Source organism: Arachis ipaensis, chromosome B08, assembly GCF_000816755.2.
Source record: "Arachis ipaensis cultivar K30076 chromosome B08, Araip1.1, whole genome shotgun sequence".
Taxonomy (NCBI): Eukaryota; Viridiplantae; Streptophyta; class Magnoliopsida; order Fabales; family Fabaceae; genus Arachis; species Arachis ipaensis.
In genome coordinates, this window is record NC_029792.2 from 58,358,795 (window position 1) to 58,380,818 (window position 22,024).

Sequence of the window (22,024 nt, forward strand, 5' to 3'; positions counted from 1 at the left end):
GTGGAGCATTCTTTCAAAATATCAATGATGTACTTAGAACAGGAGTTTTGGCTAGAACGTGAAGAGCAGTTTTGTTGGATATAAATGTTCTAGTGGTGCTTTCACATTAGGCATTTATCTTCATTGCAATAATTGAATCTGAACTTAACAAGCTTATTTTCCCTTTTTTCTTTTTACCCTTGTCCTATCATATCACAATTATTAAGTTTGTACTAATTGTAGGATTGGATCTGAAGTGATAAACTAGTAAATGTTAACTGATCTGTTACTTATTCAGTGGGTGTGCCTAGAATCTTTGTTATCAATCCCTTCTCAAGCTTTTCAGAGTGGGTTAAATTTGGAGGAAAACCGTGCTTCCTTTTCAGAAGGGACTCTTGAATGCATTTTTAGTGATCTTGTTGAAAGGTAAGCATCAGAATGATTTCTATGCACCTGTGTGTGTGTGTAAGATTTTTGTAGGATTTGTATGATTGCAGTTAGGGTTATCTTATTGACAATTAAACTTGGTGAAGACCCACAATTCTTTTCAACAGTATTTTTTATATTTCCAATTTTTTAGTTACAAATTACTGTTACACATTACAAAAATGGACATCTTTTAGCTTTCTCTTCTGTTATCTTATTGTGCCTTGTATCTTCTTTACAATTCTTAAGCTTACTTAATGGTGTGTTTTGCAGCCTTGAAAATGCTGGGGAAAGTTCTGTTTTACCCATGCTGAGATCACTCAGAATGTTAATAGAGCTAGTCAGCAATGTGAGGTCAAATGCTGTTGTTTCTATTTCTAATATCATTACTATCCGCTTCTATTTTAGTTTTCTATATATCCAAATAATTACTATCCTTTTTATTTTGCTTTACTATCATTTTCATGCATTAATTATCATTTTTTTGTTAGATTAATTTAATTGAGTTCTTAGGTGTATACATATTTTAAATTATTTAATTTTCCTTTTAGTCATTTTTTTATTACTTTGTGTTTGCTTTTTCAGATTTTACCTATGATTCAGTTTCGTCTTTTAAATTTCAATTCATGAAAATTAATCTCTGTGAGTAAATTTGGTTTCTTCGCATTAGAATGTGAAACCAGTTTCTGCAAATTGGTTTATAAATATACACATTGAAAAATAGTAGTTTTGCAGAATCTTTTGTCTTTCAAGTGGGATTGATTGAAAATTTTTGGTACCCTTTCAAGTAGAATCTTACATCTCTAATTTATGTTGTTATTACTTGAGTTTTGTTTTTTAATTATTGTAGTTAACTTGTTATTACTGTGATTCTATTCTGTTGGTTGATTTTATTAGTTTATTCATGTTCTCGTTATTTTTCTTTTTCCATTTTTTTGTTTTTACTATGATTTTCTATTTAGGTTGTTACTATGATTTCTATACTGTGATTTTTCTGTTGCCATCATCTTCTAATTGCTTCTCACTGCTCACCCAACACCACCAGCGTCTACTGTCTTTGCCGCCACTCCTCTGTTTTGCAGCCTCTGAGCCGCGAACTCCATCGCCAGTTCTATCCTCACCTGGCCGCTGAACACCCTTAACTTACACCACGAGGACCATGACTCACCTTTTGCCTTCTTCGATTTCGCTTGCTTCTCTTCTGCCCTGTGCTATCTGTTCCTTGTTCTATAATTTTTTGCTTGCATTTACATTAATTGCTATGGCTAGAAATCATATATTGCTGGCTTTATTAACACCGAAGTTGTATTGCAATGGCTGAAATTTGTTTGTGCAATTCTGGTTGTTGTATTTCTGATTTTGTGCACTTGGTACATATGAATTTGTCCCTATATCTAATTTAAGTGTGAAAGTCTGGTTAATTAGTGCATGAACAGTGCTATAGGGACACATCAGGATTGTGTTAAAGGAAATGGAAGAAAGAAACACCTACAGATTTTCATGTTTTGAATGAAACAAGATAATGCGTAATTCCTTGAATTCACCTCTTTTGCCGTGACCATGTTTTTTTTTTGTATATTCTTTCTTGGTTTACTATGTCTACATGTTCCCTTCATTGCAAGCTCAAGTGGGAAAATCTTGTGAAATGTTGCTTTTGATTTGAACAGAATAACATTACTGTTTTCTAATCTCATCATGAATGCTAGTTAGAAACCTTAAATTCTTACCTTTTGTTTCTCAAACATTGTTGCTGCACTGAAATACCGATGATGTACATGTATGGTTCTTTTATGCCTTAATAATTTACTACAAGTAAAAAAATTTCATTTAATTTTTATAATTACGAATGTCATTATGAATATTTTTCTAACTACTTTTTTTATATAATTATGCAGGGTAACAATGAAGATTAAGCAATGAAGATTAAGCTGATTATTATTGTGGTTTATTGGCTAAGATAGAGTACTGTTTAGAATCTTTACATGTATGATTGATGATGAGGGAAAATCTATTCCACATAAACTAACCGACAAGTATACCGGGTCACATCAAGTAGTAAAACTCACATGAGTGAGGTCGATCCCACAAAGATTAATAGATCAAGCAACTTTAGTGAGGTGATTAGTCTAGTCAAGTTAACAGTGGTGAATTGAGTGAAATTGGACTGACAGAAAGTAAATTGCAAGGAATTCAAAGTGCTGAAAATAAATGGCAGAAACTTAAATGGCAAGAAAAGTAAATTGCATCAAATGTAAAGGGCTTTCGATGCAGGAAGCAGTAGATCAAAGTAATTAGATGAGACTCAAGAAAAAGTAACAGAAAGAAAGATTCATCAGGGATTAGAGATATCATAATCCATAATGAATCAAATGGGTTTCAACTTCCTTTTCAATCATATGAATAGATCTATGGCAAATTGAAATTGATTGGATCCCAATTCCTTGGCAATCCAATCTCTCTAATCACAATCAATCTTGCCAATTCCTTGATCTCAATTCCTCCCGAATAGTGTTGATCAAGAGAGTTGTGAAGGATAGAGCCTCAGTTCTAATGCTCATGATTCCCCTTCCGAGGCTCACACAAGAATTCAATAGATTTAAACCCCCTTCTGGAGTGAATAAATCTCAATTAAAACTGAGGATATCCTATAGCTACTCAAGTGAATTAAGAGGAAGAAGAATTTAATTCAATTCATATGAATCACAATAGAGCTCTTCCCCCTAATGAGTAGGGTTCAAAGGGTCATCGCTCTAAGAACAATTGAAGAGAAATTAAAGTGCATGAAAGTAAATCAGACTGGATTATGAACAGAAATGTAAAGTTGCAGAAGAATAGAAGTGCAGGAAATTGAAATTGTAATAAAAGTAACTTGAGCTCAGTACAACCAGAATGTAAAATTTTTGAAAAGAAAGTGTATCAAACTATGTTAAGCTCTCTGGAGTCTCTAATCCTCCAAGAGAGCTTTGGAGTCTCTAATCCTCCAACCTGAGCCTCTATTCTACTCCTATTCCTACTATATTGCCAGCCTTTTCAGAATATGAAACTAAAGCCTTTATATAGGCTTCCCTAAATTACAAATAAAATTGAAAATAAATTACAATTAAATGAAATTCCTATTCTAGATGATCCTTGTGGCCTTCATTGAGTGATATGAGTGGGCTTGCTTGCTTGTGGTTCAAACGGGCTTGGAATGAAGTTAATTTGAGCAAAAATTCACTTCCAAGAGAGCGTAGCATTCATTTGGAGAATGGAGCGCTTTATACCCACGCATACGCACCATTTTTGCATTTTGGCACATCCACGCGTACACGTCACCCACGCGTACGTGTGGCCTTCAACTTTTGTTCTTGTCACGCGTACGCGTGCTATATGCGTGCGCGTCCATAGGAGCGCTCTCCAAAAGGGCGTAGCGCTCGAAATAAGAGCGCTCCCCATGCATACGCATCACCTACGCGTACGCGTGGTCTTCAAAAACTTAACTTCCACGCTACACTTTCGCGTGCTTCTTCAGGAATGTCCCTCCCACGCGTACGCGTGATTTACGCGTACGCGTCGCCAGCTGAATTTTTTCGCTCCGTTTATCGCAGGCGCTCTTGGTCATGTATGGTGCTTTGTAGAAGAACGTAGCGCTCTTAGAGAAAATTCAGGTTGAAGAAAGAAGTGCAGACTTTCACTCAAATGGATGGAGAATCACTTTATGAGGCATGGGAGTGATACAAAGCCTTGATTAGGAAATATCCACCTTATATGTTTAGTGAATGGGACAGACTTCAGAATTTCTTTGAGGGCTTGACTCTAAAAGCTCAAGAGGCCTCCACCAACGCATACGCATCACGCACGCGTACGTGTGGTCTTCCAGAATTGCCACGCGTACGCGTCACTTGCGAATTTTCCAGCTCCACTATCGCAGGCGCTCTTTGAAAAAGAACATAGCGCTCTCGCTCCAAGAGCGCTCTTCCCTGATTAAATCATGGGCCATGCTTGGTGTGGGGAAATTGTGATTCACACTTTTCACAACTCCGCACAACTAACCAGTAAGTGCACTGGATCGTCCAAGTAATACCTTATGTGAGTAAGGGTCGATCCGACGGAGATTGTCGGCTTGAAGCAAGCTATGATTATCTTGTAAATCTTAGTCAGGAGATTAATAATAGGAAAAACTACCAAAAGTACCCATGAAGTTTACAAACGCTGACAAAAGTACCCGTAAACTAAGGAAATTAACGTTGTACCCATGAAAGATGGGTTTCGTATGACAAAAAGTATCCAAATCATAATTTTTTGTTGATTTTTTAATAAAATTCCTAAACTACCCTACACTCAACTTCAACTCACTTTTTCAACTTTTTATAACTCAATTTGTACCAACTCTTGCCATGGAGTCTAAAACTACTCCTACAACAAAGGTTTGACCAAAATCAATGGTAGTGGTGGTGGTGATAGAAGATCGGACCTCAACCGATTCACTCATAAGTTTATAATCCATACCCAAACCAAATTAATCAAACACCAAAAAATACTCAAAACATAAAAATTTTCAAATCCATTCATCCAATTTCAATTCACTTTAGCAAAACTAGAAATAGAAAAAGTCATCAACTATAAAAAATCAACAAATCCATTCATCAAATTTGAAATTTATTTCAACAAAAATCAGAAGTAAAAGTAGCCATCAACTGGATCTTCTGTAAATCAATCTCAGCCTTCATAAAAATAGAAGTAGATTAAAAAAAATAGAACATTATCATTTTAGTAGTAACTAAATCAATTTCTGAAAAGAAGAAAAATAAAATAAAAATGCTTTAAAAAAAAAATGCCTTTTTCTTCGTTGGCCGACTGTAACATCGTCAATGGCAGAACCTCCATCCACAGTGCCGCCTCCCTTTCTTCTCTGATTTCTATTTACCGAACCCGCTTTTTGCATGCAAGAGTACCACGACCCCTCTCTCTTCTCAGGTGTGCGACGACGGTGTTCTCCTCGGCTGGGTCAGACACGCCACGATGACGTTCTCCTCGGCTGCAACAAGCGCGCCACGGCAGCATTCTCCTCAGGTTGGGTCACAGGTGTGCGATGAAGGTGTTGTAGTCACCTTAATAGTGAGAGGGAGAAGCAGTGAGAGGGGAAGAGATTGGCGGTAATGGAGTAGGTGGGTGGCGGACGGCAATGAGGAGGTAGGAGGAGAGTTTTTGGGACTCTGTGAAGATTTTTGAGGGATAAGTGAGGAGAGAGGAAGAAGAGAAGAGAGGGAGTGACGGTAGAATGGGGTTAGGGTGGGGTAGTTTAGGAATTTTTTTAAAAAAATTAGGATTTGGATACTTTTGTCATACGAAACCCATCTTTCATGGGTACAGCGTTAATTTTCTTAGTTTATGGGCACTTTTGTCAGCATTCGTAAACTTCATGGGTACTTTTGGTAGTTTTTGCTTAATAATAAAATGATTTTGTTTATGAAAAGTAAATAACATAAAATAGATGGTACTTGTGATTCAGTAATGAGGAACAGGTTGAGGTTCCGGAGATGCTCTGTCATCTGAATCTCTGCTTTCCTACTGTCTTCTTCTCCAAACACGTATGGCTTCCTTTAATGGCAAGCTGTATGATCCTCTCGGATGAAAAACACCAGGTACGATGTCTGCACGGCTAATCAACTGTCGGATTTCTCGTCTTGGATGACGAATACCAAGTACAGCTACCGCATGGCTAATCATGTATCGGTTCCCGCTAGCGTCGAAATAGGACCGTTGTCCTTTTGCACAATGTCACTACGCCCAATATTTGCAAGTTTGAAGCTCGTCACAGTCATCCCCTCCCGGATCCTACTTGGAATACCACAGACAAGATTTAGACTTTTCGGATCCCAGAAATGCTGCCAATGATTCTAGCCTATTGATGGGTGAATTCTTTGATGGTATAGAATTTCTCAAAATTAATTCTCGTTGCAAGTATAGTTCTACACCAACAAACAATTCTCACATAAAAAATTTGAGTTGTCACAAGTAACAAATCCCAAATAAGAATTAACCAAAGTATTTAGACTCTGGGTCATCTCACAAGAAATTGCAATGAAGTGCTCAATTATTGGCTATGAAAATGCAAGGGGGTTTGGTTTTATATTTTGGCAAGAAAATAAATGGCAAGCAAAGTAAAAGAACAATTGACTAAATAAAAGAAAGTGGAACTCTTGGCTAAACTTAGGTAATTGAGATCACCATCCTTGTCTACAAACCAAATATTGATAATTATGAGAGGCCAACTGATGAGCGGATAATTTATACGCTTTTTGGCATTGTTTTTAGTATGTTTTTAATATATTTTAATTAGTTTTTATTATATTTTTATTAGTTTTTATTTAAAATTCACTTTTCTCAACTTTACTATGAGTTTGTGTGTTTTTCTATGATTTTAGGTATTTTCTAGCTGAAATTGAGGGACCTGAGCAAAAATCTGATTCAGAGGCTGAAAAAGGACTGTAGATGCTGTTGGATTCTGACCTCCCTGCACTCAAAGTGGATTTTCTGGAGTTACAGAACCCTAATTGGCGCGCTCTCAATTGCGTTAGAAAGTAGACATCCTGGGCCCTCCAGCAATATGTAATAGTCCATACTTTGTCCGAGATTTGATGGCCCAAACAGGCGTTCCAAGTCAGCTCAAGAATTCTGGCATTTAACGCCGGAACTGGCATAAAAACTGGAGTTAAACGCCCAAACTGGCACAAAAGCTGGCGTTTAACTCCAAGAAAAGTCTCTACACATAAAAGCTTTAATGCTCAGCCCAAGCACACACCAAGTGGGCCCCGAAAGTGGATTTTTACACTAAACAACCTAGCTTACTCATTTTCTGTAACCCTAGGTCACCAGTTTACTATAAAAACTACTTTTAGTGATTCATCTTGTACCTCATGACACTTTACACATTTTCTATTGTATTCTCTATGGCATGAGTCTCTAAACCTCATTGTTGGGGGTGAGGAGCTCTGCTGTTTTTCATGAATTAATGCAATTACTACTGTTTTCCATTCTATCATGCTTGCTTCTATTCTAAGATATTCATTCGCACTTCAACCTGATGAATGTGATGATCCGTGACACTCATCATCATTCTCACCTATGAACGCATGCCTGACAACCACCTCTGTTCTACCTTAGATTGAATGCATATCTCTTAGCCTCATGATTCAGATCAGAGTCTTCGTGGTATAAGCTAGAATTATTGGCGGCCATTCCTGTGATCCAGAAAGTCTAAACCTTGTCTGTGGTATTCTGAGTAGGATCTGGGAAGGGATGGCTGTGACGAGCTTCAAACTCGCAATTGTTGGGCGTGTGACAGACGCAAAAAGATCAATGGATCCTATTCCAGCATGATCGAGAACCGACAGATGATTAGCCGTGCGGTGACAGCGCATTTGGAACGTTTTCACTGAGAGGACGGGAAGTAGCCATTGACAACGGTGATGCCCAACATAAAGCTTGCCATGGAAGGAGCCTTGCATGCATGAAGAAGAAGATAGTAGGAAAGCAGAGATTCAGAGTCCTTCTGAATGAAAGAGATTTGTAATTGGACTTCTCAGTATCAATTTTCCCCATTCATGCTTAGATTAGGTACTTTTCCTTTTTATTTTTCAAAAAAAATTTTCAAAAATACAAAAAGATTTTCTATTTTGTTCTTCAGTGTTTTTAAGAATGAATTCTAGAGTTTCATGATGATTTGTTGAAGTCTGGCTGGCTGAGAAGCCATGTCTAATCTTTTGGACCGAGGTTTCAACTTATCATCACAAGAGCTTGTTGATTTCTATCAATTTTGCTGTTGAGAGCAATGATCTGCTAAAGCTTGGCTGGCCATTGGCCATGTCTAGTGTTTTGGACCGAAGCTTTCACTGAAAGCTTGGCTGGCTAGTAAGCCATGTCTAATTCTTGGACCGGAGTTTTAGACTAACATTGAATGATTCTTGGAATTCTTATTAAAAATTTTGAATCACTTTTATTTTCTTTTTGACTCAATTTTCGAAAATCACAAAAAAAAATTTATAAAATCATAAAAATAAAAAATATTTTAGGTTTCTTGTTTGAGTCTAGTGTCTAATTTTAAGTTTGGTGTCAATTGCATTCTTCTTGCATTTTTTGAATTTATACATATTGTTCTTCATTAATCTTCAAGTTGTTCTTGATGATTTCATTGCTTTGATCTTTAAATTCTCTTGTTTTGTGTGTTTTGTTGTTTCTCATATGCATTCTCAAGTTGTTAGTGTCTCCTATATGAAAATTTTTAAGTTTGGTGTCCTGCATGCATTACTTATTTAATCTTAGTTGCATTTTTTATTGTTTCTCATCATCAAAAATTCAAAAATATTTTCAAAATTGTGTCTTTTCAAGTCAATAATACAGAGAATTGAAGATTCAGAACATTCAGCAGAGGAATCAAACAGAAAAAGCTGGGCATTCAAAACGCCCAGTGAAGAAGGAAAACTGGTGTTTAAACGCCAGCCAGGTACCTGGCTGGGCATTTTACACCCAAAAAGGTAGGATTGTGGGCGTTAAACGCCAGAATGGATGCCATTCTGGGCGTTTAACGCCAGGATGACACTAGAGGGAAAATTTTGTTTTTAATTCAAATTTTTTTTCAAATCTTCATAATTTTTCAAAATCAAATCTTTTTCAAATCATATCATTTCAATCATATCTCTTCAAAATCAATTTCTTTCCATTTTTTTATTTATTACTATTTTCGAAAATCCTTGCTAAAATTAATAATTTACTTCAAAATTTTCAAGTTATTACTTGCCTATTAAGAAAGGATCAAATTTTAAATTTAAGAATCATATCTTCTAATTTCTTGTTAGTCAAGTAATCAACTTTAAGTTTAAAAACTTTCTTTTCTAAATTGATTTTCAATCATATCTTTTCAATCACATCTTTTTTCAAAATTAACTTTCAATCACATCTTTTTAAATTTCTAATTTCAAAATCTTTTTCAAAGATCACTTTATTTCTTTCCCAATCTTAGTTTTCGAAAATCATCAATCAAATTTTCAAATTTTCTTTTAATTATTTCAAAATCTTTTACTTTAATTTTCGAAAATTCTTCCCCTCTTCTCACATCTTTCTATTTAAGGGACTAACACTCATCCTCAAGGTGCAATTCGAACTCTATCCTTCTTTATATGTTCGAATTCTCTTCTATCTACCTCCTCCTTCTATTCTTCTTTTCCTCTTATATCATTTAGAGATATGATTGATGGAAGAAAATAAAATCATGATATGAAAAAGATGAGATTTGTAATTGAAAAAGATATAAAGATGTTAAATCTGAAAATTTGGTTATGCATCTAAGAATTAAAAGATGATATGATGAGTTGAAAAAGATTTGAAAAGAAATTAAGAAGATAATTGAGTTTTTGAAGAAGATTTGGGAAGGATTTGAAAGAAAATTGAAAAGAGATTTAGAAAATGTTTGAATTTTTTAAAATTGAGGGTGAATGATGAAAGTTTGAAACATGTTTATGCAGAAAAGTATGAATCAAAACATGAAAATTTGAAAAAATTTGAAGTTGAAAACAAAATCTCCTTCTCCTGCCTGTCTGGCATTAAACGCCCAGTTGTTGGCCATTATGGGCGTTTAACGCCCAGCCAGGTACCCTGGCTGGCGTTAAACGCCAGAAACCCCTTTATCACTGGGCGTTTTGCTGAACGCCCAGGATGCTGCAATTCTGGCGTTAAACGCCCAGAATGGTACCCATTCTGGCGTTTAACGCCAAAATGGTACCTTTACTGGCGTTTTCTTGCCAGCAAGCTCCTTTTCTCTGCTTTTTGCACTGAATCCTTCTGTAACTCTGTGAATTCCTTCATTTTTGATGATTAACCTTTGAAGAAAAATGTATATCAAACTTCTAAAAGTATTAATTAAGACAAATAACTTGCTAATGGCTGGGTTGCCTCCTAGCAAGCGCTTCTTTATTGTCTTTAGCTGGACCTTTACTGAGCTTCATTCAAGCCTCAGTTTTGAGCATTCTTGCTCAAAATTGCTTTTAAGATAATGTTTGATTCTCTGTCCATTAACAATGAACTTTTTGTCAGAATCAATATCTTGAAGCTCAATATATCCATATGGTGACACTCCTGTAATCACATATGGTCCCCTCCACCGGGATTTTAATTTCTTGGGGAATAATCTGAGTCTAAAGTTGAACAGCAGAACTTTTTGTCCTGGCTCAAAGACTTTGGATGACAATTTCTTGTCATGCCACTTTTTTGCTTTTTCCTTATAAATTTTGGCATGTTCAAAAGCATTGAGTCTGAACTCCTCTAGCTCATTTAGCTGGAGCAATCTTTTCTCACCAGCTAACTTAGCATCCATGTTTAGGAATCTGGTTGCCCAGTAGGCTTTATGTTCCAGTTCCATGGGCAGATGACAGGCCTTGCCATACACAAGCTGGTATGGAGAGGTTCCTATAGGAGTCTTGAATACTGTTCTATATGCCCACAGAGCATCATCCAAGCTCTTTGCCCAATCCTTTCTACGGGCAATTACAGTCCGTTCCAGGATTCTCTTTAATTCTCTGTTAGAGACCTCAGCCTGCCTATTTGTCTGTGGATGATACGGATTTGCTACTTTGTGGCTAATTCCATATCGAACCATAGCAAAGTAAAGCTGTTTATTGCAGAAATGGTGCCCCATCACTGATTAGTACTCTGGGAACACTAAATCTGCTGAAAATATGTTTCTGGAGGAACTTCAGCACGGTCTTGGTATCATTAGTGGGTGTGGCAATTGCTTCCACCCATTTAGATACGTAGTCTACTGCCACCACAATGTAAGTGTTTGAGTATGATGGTGGGAAAGGACCCATGAAGTCAATACCCCATACGTTAAACAACTCAATCTCTAAGATCCCTTGTTGAGGCATGGCATAACCATGAGGCAAGTTACCAGCTCTTTGGCAACTGTCACAGTTATGCACAAACTCTCGGGCATCTCTATAGAGAGTAAGCCAATAGAAGCCACATTGGAGGACTTTAGTGGCTGTTCGCTCACTTCCGAAATGTCCTCCATACTGTGATCCATGGCAATGCCACAGGATCTTCTGTGCCTCCTCTCTAGGGACGCATCTGCGGATCATTCCGTCTGCGCGTCTCTTAAAGAGATATGGTTCATCCCATAAGTAGTACTTTGCATCAGAAATTAGTTTTTCTTTTGCAACCTGCTGTACTCCTGGGGTATGAACCTCACAGCTTTATAATTTGTAATGTCTGCAAACCATGGTGCTTCCTGAATGGTAAAAAGTTGCTCATCCGGAAAGGTCTTAGAGATCTCAGTAGGAGGGAGGGACGCCCCTGCTACTGGTTCTATCTGGGACAGGTGATCAGCAACCTGGTTCTCTGTCCCTTTTCTGTCTCTTATTTCTATATCAAACTCTTGCAGAAGTAACACCCATCTTATAAGCCTGGATTTTGAATCCTGCTTTGTGAGTAGATATTTAAGAGCAGCATGGTCAGTATACACAATCACTTTTGAACCTACTAAATAGGATCTAAACTTGTCAATGGCATAAACCACTGCAAGTAACTCTTTTTCTGTGGTTGTTTAATTCTTCTGTGCATCATTTAAAACATGGCTAGCATAGTAAATGACGTGCAGAAGCTTGTTATGCCTTTGTCCCAATACTGCACCAATGGCATGGTCACTAGCATCACACATTAATTCAAATGGTAATATCCAGTCAGGTGCAGAGATGACTGGTGCTGTGACCAGCTTGGCTTTCAGGGTCTCAAACGCCTGCAGACACTCTGTGTCAAACACAAATGGCATGTCAGCAGCTAGCAGGTTGCTTAGAGGTTTTGTAATTTTTGAAAAATCTTTTATGAACCTCCTATAGAATCCTGCATGCCCCAGAAATCTTCTGATTGCCTTAACATTGGCAGGTGGTGGTAATTTCTCAATTACCTCTACCTTGGCTTGATCCATCTCTATTCCCTTGCTTGAAATTTTGTGCCCAAAGACAATTCCTTCAGTCACCATAAAGTGACATTTTTCCCAGTTTAAGATCAGGTTAGTCTCTTGGCACCTTTTCAAGACAAGTACTAGATGATCAAGGCAGGAGCTGAATGAGTCTCCAAATACTGAGAAGTCATCCATGAAGACTTCCAGGAACTTCTCTACCATATCAGAGAAGATAGAGAGCATGCACCTCTGAAAGATTGCAGGTGCATTGCATAGACCAAAAGGCATTCTTCTGTAAGCAAATACTCCAGATGGACATGTGAGTGCTATTTTCTCTTGGTCTTGAGGATCCACTGCAATTTGGTTGTAGCCTGAATAGCCATCCAAAAAGCAGTAGTATTCATGNNNTGGAAAAGTGTCACCCTCTCCCAAAAATGCATATTTCAGGGATGGTGGTAGTGGTTTGAGCTCGGGTTTAGGAGGTTTCTCCTATTCTTGAGGGATTTTCAGAGGTTCTTTTATTTCCTCTGATTCCTCCAGATCAGGCTTAACATCTTTAAAGATGTCCTCTAGCTCTGATTCAAGACTCTCAGTCATATTGATCTCTTCCACCAAAGAGTCAATAATATCAGTGCTCATGCAGTCATTTGATGTGTCTGGATGCTGCATAGCTTTGACAGCATTTAACTTGAACTCATCCTCATTGACTCTCAGGGTCACTTCCCCTTTTTGTACATCAATAAGAGTTCGTCCAGTTGCTAGGAAAGGTCTTCCTAGAATCAGAGTTGCACTCTTGTGCTCCTCCATTTCCAACACTACAAAGTCAGTGGGAAAGGCGAATGGCCCAACCTTGACAATCATGTCCTCAATGATTCCTGATGGATATTTAATGGAGACATCATCAAGTTGAAGACATATCCGGATTGGTTTGACTTCTTTAGTCAACCCAAGCTTTCTGATAGTGGATGCAGGTATTAGGCTGATACTTGCTCTATGGTCACATAGAGCTGTCTTGGTGCAAGCACCCTCTAATGTGCATGGTATCATAAAACTTCATGGATCTTGAAGCTTTTCTGGTAATCTCTTTAGAATGACTGCACTGCATTCTTCAGTGAGAAACACTCTTTTAGTTTCTCTCCAATCCTTCTTATGACTTAAGATCTCTTTCATGAACTTAGCATAATAAGGTATTTTCTCAAGTGCCTCTGCAAACGGGATCTTTATTTCAAGAGTCCTGAGATAGTCTGCAAAGCGGGCAAATTGCTTATCTTGTTCTACTTGGTGGAGCTTTTGAGGATAAGGCATCTTGGCTTTATATTCTTCAACCTTAGTTGCTGCAGGTTTATTCCCTACAGAAGTGGTTGGAGAAGTCTTCTTAGAGGGGTTACTATCAGCACTTGCAGGTGTCTGATTCCTTATTGGCATTTGAACGCTAGGATTGGGTGCTGGATGGGCATTTAACGCTAGCTTCCCACCCTTTTCTGGCATTTGAACGCCGGAACTGGGCAAGGAATGGGCATTTAACGCCCACTTTTCCCCTTTTTCTGGCGTTTGAACGCCAGAGTTATTCCTCTTTGGGCTCTTGATGTCCTCAGAGGGATCTTGGGTAGTGGTTTGGTCATCCTCTGTCATTTGTTCCTTTCTTGACTTTCTGCTATTTTGAGCTGAGTTATTCAATGTCTTCCCGCTCCTTAGTTGGACAGCTTGGCATTCTTCTGTTATCTGTTTAGACAGCTGCTGTCTTGTCTGATTCAATTGTGCTTCTATATTCTTGTTAGCATTTTTAGTATCTTGGAGCATCTCTTTGAATTCTGCTAATTGTTTTTTCATAAGGAGTAATTGCTGATTAAGTTCAACAATCTGTTCTTGAGGATTGGGATCAGTAGTTACTGCCATAGCCTCTTCTTTTATGGAGAACTCACTGTTTGAGTACAGATGTTGATTTCTAGCAAATATATCTATGAGCTCTTGAGCTTCTTCAATTGTTTTTCTCATGTGTATAGATCCACCAGCTGAGTGGTCTAGGGACATCTGAGCTTTTTCTGTAAGCCCATAGTAGAAGATGTCTAACTGTACCCACTCTGAAAACATTTCAGAGGGGCATTTTCTCAGCATCCCTCTGTACCTCTTCCAGGCATTATAAAGGGATTCATGATCCTCTTGTTTAAAGCCTTGGATGTCCAGCCTTAGCCGTGTCATCCTTCTTGGAGAGTAAAATTGATTCAGGAATTTGTCTGTTAATTGTCTCCATGTTTTTATGCTTGATGTGGGTTGGTTATTTAACCACCTCTTAGCTTGATCTTTTACAGCAAATGGAAACAATAATAATCTGTAGACATCCTGATCCACTTCTTTATTACGTACTATGTCAGCAATTTGTAAGAACTGTGCTAGAAACTCAGTAGGTTCTTCCTGTGGAAGACCGAAATACTGGCAATTTTGCTGCACCATGATAATGAGCTAAGGATTTAGTTCAAAGCTGCTTGCTTTGATGGGAGGTATACAGATGCTACTCCCATATGCAACTGTAATGGGGTTAGCATATGACCCCAGAGTCTTTCTGGACTGTTTGTTTCTACTTATGTCCATGATGGAGAAAAGAGAATTGATATGAAATGCAATTAAATTATATTTTTATTTATTTCTTTATTTATTTATTTTATTTAATTAAAAGTGACCGAAAATAATAAAATAAAATAAAGGGAAAATAAAATAAAATTTCGAAAACTAAAAGAAAATAAAATCAAACAAATTGAAAACTAAATTAATTAATTAATTAAAAAGATTTTGAAATTAGCAATTAAAAAGATATGATTGAAAATTATTTTGAAAAAGATATGATTTAGAAGATATGATTGCAAATTAAAAAAAAGATATGATTGAGAATTATTTTGAAAAAGATATGATTGAGAAGATATGATTGCAAATAAAAAAAAGATATGATTGAAAAGATATGATTGAAGAAATTAAAAAGATTTGATAAGATCAATTTTTGAAATTAGAATATTGACTTGACTAAAAAAAAGATATGATTTTGAAAATCTTTGACTAAATTAATGCAAAATTTTGAAATTTATGAGTAAAATAAGGAAAGGATATTTTTTTTATTTTTGAATTTTAATGCGGAAAGAGAAAAACAACAAAATGACACTAAACTTAGAAATTTTAGATCAAAACACAGAGAACAAACAAGAAAACTTTGAATGTCAAGATGAACACCAAGAACACTTTGAAGATCAAGATGAATACCAAGAACAATTTTTGAAAATTTTTTTTAATTAAATAAAAGCACAAAGGACACCAAACTTAAAATTTTTAGAAAATCAAGCACAATATTTTCAAAAAATTAAAGGAAAAACAAAAAAGACACCAAACTTAGAATTTTTAAAGATCAAGAAAGACTAAGAATCATGCAAATTCGAAAAAATTAAAAGAGAGTAAAAGCATTCAATTGACACCAAACTTAAAATATGAAACTAAACTCAAATAAAAGACTCTAAACCAACAAAAATAAAATATTCCTAATCTAAGCAACAAGATAAACCGTCAGTTGTCCAAACTCGAACAATCCCCGGCAACGGCGCAAAAAACTTGGTGCACGAAATTACAATCTCCGTGGGATCGACCCTTACTCATGTTAGGTATTACTTGGACGACCCAGTGCACTTGCTGGTTAGTTGTGCGGAGTTACAAAAGTGTGATTGTAATTTCGTGCACCACCAACCTATTAAGTTTACCTCCAAAAGCTTTAAGTACATAATATCTACTCCTAAGCTTGAGGTACGTCAAATAGGCTTGATCACATCAACCCATAAGTCCCAACCTATCGAATAATTAGATTAGTAGTGGGTTGGTGTCAATGAGTATCAAATTGATCACCAAGGGTTCTCAAATCACCAAATAAGTAAGACCTAATGATTCAAGGTCACTCAATTCCCTTAGCCTAGGCCAAGAGTAAAGAGAACTACTCAAAAACTAGAGGAAACATTTTAGCAAACACCTAGAGTGAAATAAAAGTAAAATTCATAAAATGCAAGAATTAAAAGAACTCACAACTAACATAAGCAAGAAATCAACAATAACAATCAAGATCAATATAAAAGAAACATGGAAACATAAAATTGCATTAAAGAAAATTAAGATCCAACAATTGTTCATAAACATAAAAGAGAGCAACATAAGAAATTAATAAGAGAAATTAAGAAGATTAAGACAATAGAACACTAAAATATAAAGAGAATTGAAATCAAAACAAGAATTGAATGAGAAATTTGAGAGTGATTAACCTAACTTTACCCTAATTTCTATCCTAAATCTAGAGAGAGGAGAGAGCTTCTCTCTAGAATTCTACCCTAAAACATGATGAAAACTAAACTATGAGTACTTGGTTCATTCCCCCTTCAATCCTTGGGTTCAATAGCATCAGAGATGAATTGGATTGGGCCCAAAATGAGCTACAAATCACCCCCAACGAGTTGCCCAAAGTGGACCCATGCTGCTCCATCGGCGCGTATGCATATAGTGCACGTGCGCATCCCTAGACGTCGAGAAACTATAGTAAATTTTATATTATTTCAAAGCCTCAGATGTTAGATTTCCAACGCAACTGGAACCGTCTCATTTGGACCTCTGTAGCTCATGTTATGGTCGATTGAGTACGAATAGGTCAGGCTTGACAGCTTTGCGATTCCTTCATTTCTTCATGAGTTCTCCCACTTTGCATGCTTTTCTCCTCACTTCTTCCATCCAATACTTGCCTTATGAACCTGAAATCACTCAACAAACATATCAAGGCATCAAATGGGATTAAAGTGAGTTAAATTTAGCTATTTTAAGGCTTAAAAAGCATGTTTTCACATTTAAGCACAAATTTAGGGAGAGTTACAAAACCATGCTATTTCATTGAATAAATGTGGGAAAAGGTGATCAAAATTCCCCAAATTAAGCACAAGATAAACCACGAAATTGGGGTTTATCACCTATACCACGAAGGTTCTAACCCCCGGACTCGGTCCGTAGATTAGAAATCCAAGAGATACGCACTCAAGCTGTTGCCCAATGACTACGTTGAGCTAAGATAGAACGGGAGTGGCTGTCAGGCATGCGTTCATAGAATTGAGAGTAATGATGAGTGTCACGGATCATCATATTCTCTAGGTTAAAGTACGAGTGAGTATCTTAGAATAGAATCAAGCGTGATTGAATAGAAAACAGTAGTAATTGCATTAATCCATTGAAACACAGCAGAGCTCCTCACCCCCACCTACGTGGTTTAGAGACTCATGCTGTAGAAGATACAACATGAAGTGCAAAATGTCATGAGGTACAAAATGAATCTCTAAAAGTAGATTTTATACTAGACTAGTAACTTAGGTTTAAAGAAAATGAGTAACTAAGTGCAGATAGTGCAGAAATCCACTTTCGGGACCCACTTGGTGAGTGTTTGGGCTGAGATTTCAAGCTTTCATGTGCATATGCCTCAAGTTGGAGTTAAACGCCACCCTGGGAGCCAGAATGGGCGTAAAACGCCAAGAAATGTGCCAGGTCTGGCCTTTTACGCCAGAAAGTTTTTGGCTAACTTTTAACGCTAGTTTGGGCCATCAAATCTCGAGCAAAGTATGGACTATTATATATTGCTGGAGAGCCCAAGATGATGTCTACTTTCCAATGCAATTGAGAGCGCACCAATTGGGCTTCTATCCCTCCAGAAAATCCACTTCGAGTGCAGGAGGGTCAAAATCCAACAGCATCTAGAGTCCTTTCTGAGCCTCTGAATCAGATTTTTGCTTAGGTCCATCAATTTTAGCCAGAAAATATCTAAAATCATAGAAAAACACACAAACTCATAGTAAAGTCCAGAAATATAATTTTTGCATAAAAACTAATAAAAATATAATAAAAAGTATCTAAAACATACTAAAAACTATGTAAAAACAATGTCAAAAGGGTATAAATTATCCGCTCATCACAACACCAAACTTAAATTGTTGCTTGTCCCCAAGCAACTAAAAACAAAATAGGATAAAAAAGAACAGAAAATACAATAAATTCCAAAATTATCAATGAACTTAGTTCCAATTAGATGAGCGGGGCTAGTAGCCTTTTTGCTTCTGAACAGTTTTGGCATCTCACTTTATCCTTTGAAGTTCAGAATGATTGGCATCCATAGGAACTCAGAATTCAGATAGTGTTATTGATTTTCTTAGTTCAGCATGTTGATTCTTGAGCACAGCTACTTTTTGAGTCTTGGCCGTGACCCTAAGCATTTTGTTTTCCAGTATTACCACCGGATACATAAATGCCACAGACACATAACTAGGTGAACCTTTTCAGATTGTGACTCAGCTTTGCTAGAGTCCCCAGTTAGAGGTGCCCAGAGCTCTTAAGCACACTCTTTTTGCTTTGGACCACGACTTTAACCTCTCAGTCTCAAGCCTTTCACTTGACACCTTCACGCCATAAGCACATGGTTAGGGACAACTTGATTTAGCTGCTTAGGCCAGGATTTTATTCCTTTGGACCCTCCTATCCATTAATGCTCAAAGCCTTGGATCCTTTTTACCCTTGCCTTTTGATTTAAAGGGCTATTGGCTTTTTCTGCTTACTTTTTCTTTTTCTTTATTTATTTATTTATTTATTTTTATTTTTTCGCCTTTTTTTGTTTTTTTTCGCAAGCTTTGTGTTCTTCACTGCTTTTTCTTGCTTCAAGAATCAATTTTATGATTTTTTCAGATTATCAATAACATTTCTCCTTTTTCTTTATTCTTTCAAGAGCCAACAATTTTAACATTCATAATCTTCACTATCCAAAATATGCACTGTTCAAGCATTCATTCAGAAAACAAAAAGTATTGCCACCACATCAAAATAATTAGATTATTTTCAAAATAAAATTCGAAATTCATGTACTTCTCTTTTTCAGAAAAACATTTTTCATTCAAGAAAGGTGAAGGATTCATAAACATTCATAGCTTTAAGACATAGACACTAGACACTAATGATCATGTAATGAAGACACAAACATAGACAAAACATAAAGCATAAAAACCAAAAACAGAAAAGAAAATAAACAAGGAGATTAAAGAACGGGTCCACCTTAGTGATGGTGGCTTCTTCTTCCTCTTGAAGAACCATTGGAGTTCTTGAGCTCCTCTATATCTCTTCCTTTCTTTTGTTCCTCCTCTTCCTAGAGGTTTCTCTGGCCTTGGGTGCCATTAGTGGTTATGGAAAGCAAAAAGCTGAGCTTTTCCACACCAAACTTAAAAGCTTTGCTCGTCCTCGAGCAAAATAAGATAGAAGGGAGTAGAAGAAGAATGATGCAATTAATTTTGAAAACTTATTACTGTATATAAGAAAAATTTTAAAAAAAAAAAGAGTTGAAAAGAATTTGAAAAGATATGTAAGTTTTGAAAATGTTTTGGAAGGATTTGAAAAGAATTGAAAAATAATTAAAAAGAATTGGAAAGATTATTAATTTTTGAAAATAGAAATTGAAAGATGAACGTTTAAAATATGAAAATTTGAAAAAATTTGAATTAGAAACAAAATTACCTCCCCTGTGTCATCCTGGCATTAAACGCCCAGAATGCTATCCATTATGGCATTTAACGCCCACATGGCTACCTTTTTGGGCATTTAACACCCAGCCAGATACCCTGGTTAGCATTAAACGCCAGGAATCCTTCTTTACTGAGCATTTTTCTGAACGCGCAGAATGCTATCCTTACTGGCGTTTAAACGCCAGTAAGCCTGTCCTCCAGGGTGTGCTGTTTTTGATTCCGCTTTAATTCTGTAGCTGTTTTTATGACTCCACATGATCATCAACCTAAAGAAAAAATAAACTAAAAATGGAAAATAAAATGAAAAAGTATTTAACACAGATAAATAAGATTGGATTGCCTCCCAATAAGCGCTTCTTTACTGTCTTTAGCTGGACTTTTACTGAGCTTTTAATTTAGTCTCAGTTTTGAGCATTCTTGCTCAACATTGCCTTCAAGATAATTTTTGTGCTTACTGTACTCTTTGGGTATGAATCTCATAGCTTTATAGTTTGCAATGTCTGCAAACCAAGGTACTTCATGAAGGGCAAAGAGTTGCTCATCCGGGAAGGTTTCAGAGATCTCAGTAGGAGGAGGGGACGCCTCTGCTACTGGCTCTATCCGGGACAGGTGGTCAGCTACTTGGTTCTCTGTCCCTTTTCTGTCTCTTATTTATATATCAAACTCTTGCAGAAGCAACACCCATCTTATGAGTCTGGGTTTTGAATCCTGCTTTGTGAGGAGATATTTTAGAGTAGGATGGTCAGTGTACACAATCACTTTTGATCCTACTAAATAAGATCTGAACTTGTCAATGGCATAAACCACTGCAAGCAACTCCTTTTCTGTGGTTGTGTAATTCTTCTACGCGTCATTTAAAACACGGCTTGCATAATAAATGACAAGCAGGAGCTTGTTATGCCAGTCTTAATACTGCACTAATGGCATGGTCACTGGCATCACACATTAGTTTGAATGGTAATGTCTAGTCTGGTGTAGAAATGACTGGTGCTGTGACTAGCTTAGCTTTTAGAGTTTCAAACGCCTGTAGACACTCTATGTCAAATACAAATGGCGTGTCAGCAGCTAGCAGATTGCTCAGAGATTTTGCAATTTTTGAAAAATCCTTTATAAACCACCTATAGAATCCTGCATGCCCCAGAAAGCTTCTGATTGCCTTAACATTGGCAGGAGGTGGTAATTTTTAAATTACCTCTACCTTAGCTTGATCCACCTCTATTCCTTTGTTTGAAATTTTGTGCCCAAGGACAATTCCTTCTGTCACCATAAAGTGACATTTTTCCCAATTTAAAACCAGGTTAGTCTCTTGGCACCTTTTAAGAACAAGTGCTAGATGGTTAAGACAGGAGCTAAATGAGTCTCCAAATACTGAGAAGTCATCCATGAAGACTTCCAAAAATTTCTCTACCATATCAGAGAAGATAGAGAGCATGCACCTCTGAAAGGTTGCAGGTGCATTGCACAGACCAAATGGCATCCTTCTGTAAGCAAATACCCCAGATGGACATGTGAATGCCATTTTCTCTTGGTCCTGAGGATCTACTGCAATTTGGTTATAACCTGAATAGCCATCCAAAAAGCAGTAGTATTAATGGCCTGCTAGTCTCTCTAGCATCTGGTCTATGAATGGTAAAGGAAAATGATTCTAGCCTATACCACGAAGGTTCTAACCCCCGGACTCGGTCCGTAGATTAGAAACCCAAGAGATACGCACTCAAGCTGTCTCCCAATGACTACGTTGAGCTCAGATAGAACGGGAGTGGTTGTCAGGCACGCGTTCATAGAATTGAGAGTAATGATGAGTGTCATGGATCATCATATTCTCTAGATTAAAGTACGAGTGAGTATCTTAGAATAGAATCAAGCGTGATTGAATAGAAAACAGTAGTAATTGCATTAATCCATTGAAACACAGCAGAGCTCCTCACCCCCACTTATGGGGTTTAGAGACTCATGCCATAGAAGATACAATATGAAGTGCAAAATGTCATGAAGTACAAAATGAATCTCTAAAAGTAGTTTTTATACTAGACTGGTAACTTATGTTTACAGAAAATGAGTAACTAAGTGCAGATAGTGCAGAAATCCAATTCTGGGACCCACTTGGTGAGTGCTTGGGCTGAGC

General features: G+C 36.9%; 1 protein-coding gene across 1 annotated transcript; it reads left to right on the plus strand.

Moving 5' to 3' along the window:
- Positions 230–1,537, plus strand: LOC110265312. Its single transcript, XM_021108248.1, has 3 exons — positions 230–405; positions 679–812; positions 1,368–1,537. Exons 1-3 carry the CDS (start codon positions 251–253, stop codon positions 1,535–1,537), a joined length of 459 nt encoding a protein of 152 aa, XP_020963907.1. The 5' UTR covers positions 230–250.